The 12831-nt window shown below is 37.3% G+C and overlaps 1 protein-coding gene across 1 annotated transcript in view; it reads right to left on the reverse strand.

The window, feature by feature from the left end:
* Positions 1–12831, reverse strand: part of FAF1 (Fas associated factor 1) — a 511769-nt gene that overhangs the window by 100188 nt on the left and 398750 nt on the right. The window contains exon 14 of the mRNA XM_030823889.1: positions 206–342. Coding sequence (XP_030679749.1) covers positions 206–342 — 137 coding nt within the window. The remainder of the gene's footprint in view (positions 1–205; positions 343–12831) is intronic.

Consider the following 12831-nt stretch of genomic DNA (forward strand, 5'->3'; position numbering starts at 1 on the left):
TGCAATTTTATTAAGACGTTTCTTTTAGATTTTCATGCAGCATATTATTTTTTACAGCACCTATACTTTTTGAAGACATTTTTCAGGATGTTCTATATTTTCAAATGCAAACATATTTACTAATAGAAATATTGTCAGCTTCGGCAGAAAAACTATAAAGTTATCACATACCAAGGCTTTACTCTCCTCGTGACATGTACTTTACCTTGTATCACATTCAACACTTCATTAGATGATCGCTTTCCCATAATAATCAGGAAAAGCGGAAACTGATCTGTTTTTTGAGTCCGAATGGTTTGTGCCACAACACTGCCAAAGTGTCTATTGCACATAGTGAGAAATCTAAAAGGAGACAAAATACAAAGTAAGTTTTGCTTTGTAGTTTAATAGATTTACTAGTACTTCAACAAAGAACTCATTGTGTTATTAGTTATGTTAAATTAGACAGCCTGCCTGATATCAATATGTAAAATCTTGCTATATTGAGTTTTCAAACATATCTGACATAATACAGAAGTGATTATCATATAGAAAAGCAGGAAGCATACCCTAAACGCTGTCTGGGGCTGACAGCATAGGATTCTTAGTCTTTTTTATTTATTTGTTTATTTTTTGAGACAGAGTCTCTCTCTGTCGCCCAGGCTGGAGTACAGTGTTGTGATCTCGGCTCACTGAAACCCCCACCTCCCGGGTTCAAGCAATTTTCTGCCTCAGCCTCCTGAGTAGCTGTGATTACAAGCTCCCGCCACCACACCTGGCTAATTTTTTTTTGTATTTTTAGTAGAGACGGGGTTTCACCATCTTGGCCAGTATGGTCTTGAACTCCTGACCTTGTGATCCACCTGCCTCGGCCTCCCAAAGTGCTGGGATTAGAGGCATGAACCACTGCGCCCGGCAGGATTCTTAGCCTTAAACACTACAACACTACCTTTAAACTATGAGAAAAACAAACTAAATTAATTTCAAGAGGATAAAATTTCTTAAATAGAATAATATAGTGTTATACAAAGATAAATTGACTAGCATCATCCTAAAAAACAGAATTTAGCAACATTTTCACAAGTCTTCAGAATCAAGAACTGTACTTTACAATTATGTTTTCTCCAGTAGTAGTAGGTCTTTTAGTTTCATACTTAGCATGAGATAAAAATAATAATTCTAAGCTTTTGACCAAAAAAAGCTCTGAGATATTAGCATACTGAAGTCTAGCATTAGTATTCTTAACACGATCTGGAATAAATGAAAAAACTGATAAAGCTTTTCTCTTCTATTAGAGGACTGTTTGAAATTAGCATTTCTTTCAAGAGAAAAGGGTAGCTTATGATATGTTTTCAGATCTGATGGTAAAAAGTAAATGTCATAATAATAATGAATTATGAAAGACCAAATGCAAATATAGAATGCTTTAATAAGATCCAATTTAATAAAGTCTGTAAAAATAATGGACTTTTAATAACACAGGTCACAAAAGGCAAAACAGTGGAAATTCTGGGGACTAGCCACTGGTACTGGCTTATTAATTCTTAATTATGTTCATGAAAGGCAACTTAAATCGTGTGTTTTCTTATGCCTTATGATAATATTTTAGGTAACAACCCCTCTGAAATGTATGTTCTAGCTGATGAGCAAAGTCCTGTCATCACATGCATTAGAAGGTAAATCTATTTGAAAAGACAAACGGCATTAAAATGTCATGTATTCAGATTCATTTGATATCCAAATTCAAAACAGAATCAAACCTCTTAATTTTTAAAGCCAATACATTTTGTCTATAGAAATTCATCTCAGAAATTTAGACTGAATCCTCCATAAAATCTGTGCTATGACTACAGAAAGTAGGTGCTGTTAAGGGCCACTAGAACTGTTGGCAAGAGTGTTAAGTTAGCACCATTGCAATAAGTTCATTGGAAGGTAGATTGAAGAGCAATAACCAGACCTCATGGCAATTTCATATCCGTGCCACCATGAAAATTCAAATTCCCACATTCCACAACTATGATGGGATAAAAGGTGCTCGAGCAGCCTAACCTTCTATGCCAAATTTCACACCTATACAGCTTAACTCATCGATGGGGATGTATGGATTGTGAGACTAGAAAATTAGGATCTTTTTGTGCTTTTTTCTAAAATATTTTGAGTCAGTCTCGACTCTGGCCTGATCATTGGCAACCTCTAAAATAAAAAGATGTCAAAAAAATAGTTGGAACGTCATTTCCTACAAAAGGGAGTAAGTCCTTGTTGCTTTCACACCAATGGATTAATTAAGCAGATATAACAAATTACCTGCCCATAAGTGCTATTAAGTACTAGCTAAACAGGATACCTACCAAAAAAAGAAAGAACAAAGAAATAAAGGAAAGAAAGAGAGAGAAGAGAAATAAAAAAAAGGAAAAGCAGGCAAGTTTAGTGGTTTTAAGAATTCCATCTCAAGATAATTTTGCCTGGAAATTGTGTACTTCCCATATTCTTTTTGTGAAAATGGGCAAGAAGATAAAATAATTATGAAAATGTAAGTATCTTATTGGGCATAAAATATTATATAACAAAACTTTCACCACTATACAAAGCACATTTGAGGTGCAGATCGCAAAGCACACAGCCATTCAATAAATTATAAAAAAACAACAACAAAGTGATCAATTTTCTGCTAGTTATTGGAAAATCACTCTAATTTTTTGGAAGTAGTTGGGAGATACACAGGGATCACACAACCAGCTGACACTTTATGGTAGCCTTAACCAACAATTTGTTCTAATCAAAGAGAGACTTAAAATTTTAATTAATCTGATCAATCTTCCTAAAATATGAATTATGTTTGAGATTTTCAAATTGCAATCATCAAGAGCCTGTAGGGCCGATGGACAGTATGAAATTGTAAAAATTCCTACTTGTCAGTTCATTCCATTATAATTAATAAGAAGGTGGTACTTCATGGTACAGATGTCAAATCTTTCTCATGGCTAGGAGACTCTGCTTCTTGCTCCCAAGATCATTCATGCACAGGGCTACCATTCATAACACTACCAGCAGCAGAAAATTCAGTTAAAAACATTAGAAGGAAAATAGATGGGGAAAAACCAGTCATTTTAAGATAAAATGCATGGTTCTCATAATTGTGGTATTTTCTTCCTTTTGAAGAGATAAAAGTGTACCAGTACACCCAGTGGCAGGGCCAGAGTTGTCAACCCAACTGCACATGGCATTCATCAGAGTTAGATGTCGTGAAGGGATAAATGGTTTCCATAAGTAAATTCTTGCAATCTCAAACCCAAAGTGGGGAAGCAAGGGCAAACCACTATAACAAAGGGAAATGGCTCTGTTTTTAAATAATACAATTTCTGAATAAATCAAACAGCCTACCCATCATAGAACATTTGAGGAGGGGACTAACAAGTTGCCAAATCAACCCAAGGCCAAATGTTAAAATTACAAATTTGAAAAGACAAAGAATAAATGCCCTCACTAAAGGAATGATACAAGGGAAGAAGGGAGAGAAGGATGAAGGAAGGGTTGAGGCAATGAGTGCAACGAAATAGTTAATCATAAGTCAGATATACTTTTATATTTTCCAGTTCTTGCTATTAGAAAACTGGTAAGATAAGATGAAATGGTTTTAATCTAAAGTTTGGAGAGAAATATAAACAGAATATCTGATGGTTAGCATATATTAATCACATAAAATTTTTCATTGCTGAAGCATAGATATTTCTATCTTGTTAATGGAAACCAGGATTACTAATAAATCAGATATGGCAAAAAGTAATCTTGTTTAAATTCAAAACAGAATATTGTTTAATTTCTTTCAACTTAAGTCATAATTACCTAAGTCACTGGTTTTCACCAAGCTGTACTCTCACATAAAATATATATTAAATGGAACCTAGCAATTTAGGGGAAGGGAGATGAAATTCCACAAATGCTCACTGCCTACCTACCGTATACCAGGTACTGTAAAAGGAAGAATATTTGATAAAAAATAGAGGGCACAAAACTGTCAACTACTCTATTTAAGGGTTCCTGATTACTACATATTTCAGTGTGATTCTCATGAGTTTAAAAGAGCCTCAGGTATAGAGTGGGAATAACACTTACCTTTAAAACACTTGTCTTCTTGTAAGGATGAAATAAGTTAAGATACAGAAAACACTTGGACTTGTGCCTCAAATATGGTAGGCTCTTAAAATTGGTCGCTATTTTACTATTATTAAATGCATAATAACATTTAACACTTTTATCATCATTTCTTTTAGGATTAAAAATGATAGTTTATAGCTACAGGCCAGCTCTAAGAGACTTTATTTTGCACAGGAAGATACATTAGCAAAGATTTGTTGACTAAACCAACACTGTCACTGTTTTTTTTTTTCATTCAGAAAATGAATGGGCAGGTATCAATATTTCGAAAATAAGACAAGACATTATAGATGCTGCATTTGTACAATACCACAAAATTTTAAACATTTACAACTGGATACAAAACTAAAATCACTATTTTCTTTTAAATACATTTATATTTAATCATAACATGGCGAAAGGTCAAGGGGGAAGTGGATCCATGTGGAAAGGGCATCCTCTCTTTATAACAACTTGCTCTCCTGGGAAGACATCCATTCCTGGGATTACTAAACTAGCTTAATGAGAACAAGAGGGAGACCCCCCTACCATGAGAATAGTCAAGGACATGGTGGGTCCATGACCCAGACATCTCCCATTAGGCTCCACCTCTTAAAGGTTGCACCTCCCAACATTTCCACACTAGGAATTAAGGTTCCCATATGAGTTTCGGTGGGGATGCTCAAACCATAGCATAATCCTAAATCTTTGGTTTAAACTAAACTAAGTTAGGAAAACAGAGCGTATGACTAAGCTAGGGGAAACTAAAGGTAAAGGCAGTGATCCTAAACCTTTAGTGGCCTATAAATCACCTAGGGAACTTATTTAAAAGGCAAGTTCCTCAGCCCCATTCCCCCAGAGAAGGTGATTCAAAAGATTTGGGGTGAGGTTCAGGAAACAGCCTTTTTAATATGTCTCCAACCCCACCCCAGATAATTTTGATGCAAGTGATTAATGGCCACACTTTGAGACACATTGCTTTCTGGACACAGGACTCTCTTTGTAAGACTTTAATCTGTCTCTGAAGGCAGTTCTTAAAAGAAGTCATCATAAAAATGTTTTGGGCAATGACAGCTTCACTGGACCAAGTGTCTAGTCTCCTGAGGCAACCACTTTAAAAATATTAATTCCCACTTGCTTCATTTGTATGGATAGACTCCAATCTGATCTGAAAAAATACTAATAAATACCTCAAAAGTCTGTGAGCTCCATGTGATGGAGGGAGAACAAAGCAGGGAAGGGGAAGTTGTAATATAAAATAGAGTGGTCAGGGAAAGTCTCAATGAAATGCTGACATTTGATCAAAGACTCAAAAGAGGTGAACGAGGAAATGAAATATTTATCTCAGGGAAGAGAATTTCAGGTGTAGAGAACGGCAAATAAAAGACATTGAAGTTGGAAACTATCTAGCATATTTGAAAGGTAACAAGGAGGTTACTATAGTTGGAGCAGAGTGAAGCATAAAAGACAAAAATTGATGAGTTTTATTACACTTACATGGTAAAACACACACATACACACACACACACATACACACACACACACACACACACCCCCCACAGAAAAAAACAAAAACAAAAACACCATAACTAGGCCAAAAGATAAATAATAAACGGGGAAATTTTCTGAATTCCGAACCACAAAAAAGAGGCCAATTTACTCATTATATATAGAATTCTTACAAACTAGTAAGTAAAAGATCAACAAAAAATAAAGTTTCTAGAAATGGAAATAGTAATAGCACATAAGCATATTAAAAAGATATGTAAAATTACACATACTGAATTTGCTCCTAATTAAAGCTACATATATATATTCGAGATGGAGTCTTATTCTGTCACCCAGGCTGGAGTGCAGTGACGCCATCTTGGCTTACTGCAACCTCTGCCTCCCGAGTGATTCTCCTGCCTCAGCCTCCCAAGTAGCTGAGATTATAGGTATGTGCCACCATGCCTGGCTAATTTTTGTATTTTTAGTAGAGACGGGGTTTCACTATGTTGGCCAGGCTGGTCTTGAACTCCTGATCTCAAGTGATCCACCTGCCTTGGCCTCCCAAAGTGCTGGGATTATACAGGTGTGAGCCACCATGCCCGCCTAAAGCTATATTAAAAAAAAAAAAAAAGAAAAAAGAAAAAAAAAAAACCATTTTTCACCTGTCAGATTAGTAAAGAAAAAGAAAACTGGCTTTGGCAAGGTTACAGGAAAACCAGGAAAAAGTCACTACTATACACTGTTAGTATAAGTGAAACGGATACAATTCCTTCATGGGCAATTTGCCAATAAAAATTATAAATGCATACATACTCTTAACCAAGCATTTAGTCTACAGATATATTTTCATGTGGAAATCACCTATGTACACACAGTGAATTACTGGATGTTTGTAACAGCAGAATACTGGGTGTAACCCATCAATTACTGGATGCAGTAGCTCACACCAGTAATCCCAGCACTTTGGGAGGACAAGGTAGGGGGAGGAAATTGCTTAAGCCCAGGAGTTGAAGACCAACCTGGATAACAAAGCGAGACCTGCCTCTACAAAAAATAAAAAAAATTAGCTGGCATGGTGGCATATGCCTATAGTCCCAGCTACTTGGGAAGCTGGGGCAGAAGGATCGCTTGAGGCCAGGAGTTTGAGGTTACAGTGAGCCATGATCATGCCACTGCACTCCAGCCTGGGCAACAGAGTGAGAGCCTGTGTCTAAATCAATCAATCTTGGTTAAATAAAATTACAGTATATTATGGAATTTAGAGATACTATGTAGCCATTAAATAGATTTCTTTATTAACTGATATGGAATATCTTTATGAAGTAATGTTAGCGATAAAAGGAAGGTATTAAATTATGTTTACCATTTGTGTAAAACTGGGGAAAAATAAATACATATTAATTTGGTTTCTTTCTTTTTTTTTTTTTTTTTTTTTTTTTTTTTTTTGTGAGACAGAGTCTCGCTCTGTCGCCCAGGCTGGAATGCAGTGGTGCAATCTCGGCTCACTGCAACCTTTGCCTCCTGGGTTCAAGCGATTCTCCTGCCTCAGCTGAGTAGCTGGGATTACAGGCACACGCCACCACGCCTGGCTAATTTTTGTATTTTTAGTAGAGATGGGGTTTCACCATGTTGGTCAGGTTGGTCTCGAACTCCTGACCTTGTGATCCGCCTGCCTCAGCCTCCCAAAGTGCTGAGATCACAGGCGTGAGACACCGCACCCAGCCATTAATTTGTTTATATACAAAATAACCTCTGGATGGATAAATAAGAATGTTGCCTCTGGGGAGGGTCACACAGATATGGGTTTAAGAAGGAGACTTTTTATTACATACCTTTTTATGCCTTTGAATTTTGATTAATGTGAATGTGTTAGCCAATCATAAAACTGGTAAAAGAGCAAGTCCCTTACATGAAGAAAAACTGCATATAATCCCAAACCTTTAACAGTGTTAATCACATTTTTCTATTTTACATGAGTCTTCTGTTCAAATCTATCTTTTTTGCAGTGGTGTGATATTGGCTCACTGCAACCTCCGCCTCACGGGCTCCAGTGATCCTCCTACCTCAGCCTTTGGAGTAGCAGGGACTACAGGTAAGCGCCACCAGGCCTGGATAATTTTCGTATTTTTTTTGTAGAGATGGGTTTCACTGCATTGCCCAGGCTGGTCTTGAACTCATGGGCTCAAGCAATCCACTGGCCTCAGCCTCCCAAACTGCTGGGATTACAGGCATGTGCCACCATACCCGGACCTCAGATTTTTTTCTAAATGGACAGTATAATGCCTCACCATGCAAATGCACATATTGTATGCATGTTGGAGAACCCAAACCAAAGGTAATTTTAAGAAAACACAGGATGAGATTTTGGGAGAATTTAACCTAAAAAAGCATATCTCATCTGCCTGAGGCTTCCAGTAACAGTGAACTGTTAAATTATCTCAATAGATTAGTAGTCAGAGATTTAAAAAGCCATATTTTTTTTTTTTTTTTTGAGATGGAGTTTTGTTCTTGTTGCCCAGGCTATAGTGCAACGGCGTTATCTCGGCTCACCTCAACCTCCACCTTCCAGGTTTAAGTGATTCTCCTACCTCAACCTCCCCAGTAGCTGGGATTACAGGCATGTGCCACCACGCCCGGCTAATTTTGTATTTTTAGTAGAGACAGGGCTTCTCCATGTTGGTCAGGCTGGTCTTGAACTCCTGACCTCAGGTGATCCACCTGCCTTGGCCTCCCAAAGTGCTGGGATTACAGGCATGAGCCACCGCGCCCGGCAAAAGCCATGTAATTTCTTAATCTTTCTCCTTGTTGCCATCTAGAAATAACTCAAATGCAAAAGGCTTTGAGGCACTGAAAGTTTAATAACAAAGGTATAGCTAAACTATAGGAGACAATTTATCCTACTTTTTTTGAGGAACAATAATCATAAATAATAATTGGTTTTTCTTACCACTAAGTAAGAACATAAACATTTAAGTACTTGAAAATTTCTTCATAAAAAGGGTGTTTACTTTTTCTCAAGTGTTGATCATAGACTCTTAGGAGGGATAATAGAGAACATCTAATTCAATCTCTTATCAAATGCAGAAATTCATTCTCTAGCAATGTAAAGAAAAGATTCACTTTCCAGGGCCTGAATAAGAGAGCCAATTTATGTTTAATGTCATATAACATTTCTTCTGTGTTTTTGCCTTTTACCAATCAATAAATATTTATGAGGGCCCACCAAATATATGACGAGATAAGACATGGCTTTTGTCTTTAGCATAGTAAGAATATTTTGCCTTTGATAAATCAAGGCCCCCAAACAGTAAATGTAATCTAGTATATTACTGGGGCCTAGATTTAGTGGTTCAGATGAAGTGCTGGGGAAAATCAGAGAAAGGAACGGGTGCTTAGAAGTCAGGGAGAACTTGATGTTGTAAGGTGCAACTCCTAGAACAGCTAGTAGAAGAAGAACCATCGCTTACTCACCTCTGTATTCCTAGCACCTACTATATTTGTTGCATGAATGGGCCAACTCATGCTTCAATAACCTTTATCTTCACTATGACAATGTTGACCATGCAATCTTCCTTTTTCTCTTCCAACTACTTTTGAAATCAGTTTAATTCAAAGACAGTCAGTGTGAATAATTACAGTCTTCAGGACCCTTTTCACTGTGTTTCCACCTCCACAGGCCACTTGAACCCTCAAAATAAGCAGGTGTTGGTCCACAAGTTTATGATTCTAAACTTACTGTCTGATTTTTAGCAAACTGCACTTTTTATATAATTTCATCCTGTCACCACCCACTGACTGAAAATGTGACTTAGAAAAGGTGTAAAATATCCAAATATTAACATATTAGAGAAATTAGGAATTGCTACAAGCAGCATAGTATTGTGGGAAGAACAAAGACTATGGAGTCAAACAAATCTGATTTTGTAAATTAGCTGTTTCTTTGGATAACTTAAGGGCCTCAGCTTTCTAATCTATAAAATGAAGATAATGATACCTGCTTTTGGAATTGGTCTGTGGATTAATAAATACTACTTCTTTTTCTTTCTTTTTGTGTGCTTCAGAGTCAAAATTGGTTTTTCCACCCCCATCTCTCCAAATTAAAGGTATGGTGAAATGTTTCCTAAAATAAGTTATAGCACCAATCTCAGACTCAGATCACTAAATAGGAAGTTATTCTTTACACCATGCTTGCCACTGTATTATACTGCTGCATAACTTCTAGAATATGCACCAACATCATTGTAAGATAACGTCCCACTCAGAGCAGAGATTTAAAGTATATGTATCTCTACTTTAAATCTAGCTATATATTTAACATTGTCATGTTCCCTAATTTTTTCTAGCTGCCAAATTTAGAGACTTTGTTTTTTGTTTTGGATTTTTTTTTAAAGGGATGGGGTCTCACTCTGTTGCCCAGGCTGGAGTGCAGTCACATGATCATAGCTCATGGAAGGCTTGAACTCCTGGGCTCAAGCGATCCTTCTGCCTCAGCCTCCCGAGTAGCTGGGACTACAGGCATGCACCACCATGCCCAGCTAAGTTTTAAAAAAACAAAATTTAAGGCTGGGCATGGTAGCTCACAACTGTAATCCCAGCACTTTGGGAGGCTGAGATGGGCAGATCACGAGGTCAGTTCAAGACCAGCCTGGCCAACAAGGTGAAACCCCATCTCTACTAAAAATACAAAAAGTAGCCAGGGCGTGGTGGTGGGCACCTGTAATCCCAGCTACGCGGGAGGCTGAGACAGGAGAACTGCTTGAACCAGGGAGGGAGGTGGGGGTTGCAGTGAGCTGAGATCCCACCACTGCACTTCAGCCTAGGTGACAGAGAGAGACTCCATCTCAAAAAACAAAAACAAAAACAAAAACAACAACAAAAAAATTAACAGACACAGACTTGCTATATTGCCCAGGCTGATCACAAACTCCTGGGCTCAATCGATCCTTCTAAGTAACTGGGATTACAGGCATGAACCACTGTGCAGAGCCAAATTTGGACACTTTGTGATTTTTATCATTATATAAAATGTTTCAGCATCATTTATTTCAGGGTTGGTTGGTTTCTCTTGGAACCTTGACATTTACATATAATGTCCTTATGTATTTGAAAACAACTATCACCCTAATGGATATAAAAATGTGGGAGTGCATGGCCGGGCGCGGTGGCTCACGCCTGTAATCCCAGCACTTTGGGAGGCCAAGGCGGGTGGATCACGAGGTCAGGAGATCAAGACCATCCTGACTAACACGGTGAAACCCCGTCTCTACTAAAAATACAAAAAAATTAGCCGGGCGTGGTGGCAGGCACCCGTAGTCCCAGCTACTCGGGAGGCTGAGGCAGGAGAATGGCATGAACCCAGGAGGCGGAGCTTGCAGTGAATCAAGATCGTGCCCCTGCACTCCAGCCTGGGTGACAGAGTGAGACTCCGTCTTAAAAAAAACAAAAACAAAAACAAAAACAAAACGTGGGAGTGCTTCAGTTGCAATCTCACCCACAGGAGGAAAGTCTTTAACAGATAAATGACCAGGAAAACAGAATATTGGCATCTTAGTCACTCATCAAAGCTTTCAAGCAAGAGCTGATTGTAACCCCGCACTTATTAAGGCTAATTGAGACAGCTGATGTTTAACACAAAGAGCTGAATAGACAGGTTGACTGTGTAGGCTTTTCCTCTAAACTTTATACCTGTTATGAGTTAGGTAATCAAAAAGGAATATTTAAGGACCACATCACCTAAACTCCCTAAAGAATTATCATTACTGAAAAAAAGATTAAATACAAAGCCCTCTGCTTTTACAGGGGATTTATATTTTAAAAATCTATTTAAAATAATCTCTCTTCTGCAAAACAACAGTAGAAGTTTATTGTCTATTACTTTTCCTAAGGACTCTCAAATAAAATCATGCAACAAAATTCTCCCTTGACTTCAGTGTCAGGAAATCTTGAGAAGAACTATTATGATTCCATATGTCAGACAATGAGAACTGTAAATGGTAAAATGTAAATGCTCTCAGGTGTATGATCTGGCACATAAGAGAAATACAATAGATACATATGGAATGGACAGATGAATAAATGATTATATGCCTATGACATTTCCTTTCTCTCCTTTACCTGCTGGAATTCTACAGCTAAACTTCAACTCAGGTGCTTATAAATATTCATATCTATTTGCTACTTTTAATTGGTTTTCATCCAATTTTATTTATTTTCCTATTTTATATTGTATGTACAGAGATTATGAGATTACGTATAGAGATTATGTCAATTTTTTAAAGGAGGCAAACTGTAAATGCTAAATGGAAAAAAAACATATATACAGAGGGAAAATAAGAGGAGCAAGAATGTTTTCCCAATTCAAGCACAGTATATGGTACACAGCTTAACGGTATATAGTACACAGTATATGGTACACAGCTTAATGAATACCTTTTTGGATAAAGAAATGAATAGCTGGTAGAATGAACGAGACAGTAAAAAGCTAAAATTAATGATAATGAAGTAACTATCATGAGGAATCTGTGTCCCTAAAAACATGTAAATACCATGATTTTAAAATGTACAGACCAGTAAACTTGCTCACAATACCCTATAAAACTTTAAAAAGTCACTTAGAAAGATGGTTTATGAATAATTAGAATACAGTAGCGATGAACGGCAGGCAGCATAGGCCATTAGGAACATACTATTCCCAAAACTAACTGAGTTTCCTAGACTGAGAATGCATCAGCATTCCATAAGTTTTGACTATCTGGATTTCAGTAAGGCATATAATAAGGTGTTCCAAAAGATCCTTTAGATAAGATTCAGAAATACAGGCTAAGGTAGACAAGTTCATTTGTCATCAGGAAACTGAATCTGTAGAACGCTACCAAATTGAGAGTAGTCTCAAATAGTTTACTAGCTGGCTTTGTCCTGTTAACATTTTCATAAATATCTGAGACAAATAAAATATTTACATGTAGATAAATGCACTGAGCACTTACTCTGTACCAGACTTTAAAATCAATCATCTCATTTAATTCTAATAACTCTCTGATGAAGAGAGTACCATTTCATGGTACGAAAACTGCAGGCCAGGTGCCGTGGCTCATGCTCATAATCCCAGCACTTTGAGCTGCCAAGGCGGGCAGATCACCTGAGGTCAGGAGTTCGAGACCAGCCTGGCCAACATGGTGAAACCCTGTCTCTACTAAAAATACAAAAAAAATTAGCCAGGCATGGTAG

The sequence above is a fragment of the Nomascus leucogenys genome, chromosome 12, assembly GCF_006542625.1.
Source record: "Nomascus leucogenys isolate Asia chromosome 12, Asia_NLE_v1, whole genome shotgun sequence".
NCBI lineage: Eukaryota > Metazoa > Chordata > Mammalia > Primates > Hylobatidae > Nomascus > Nomascus leucogenys.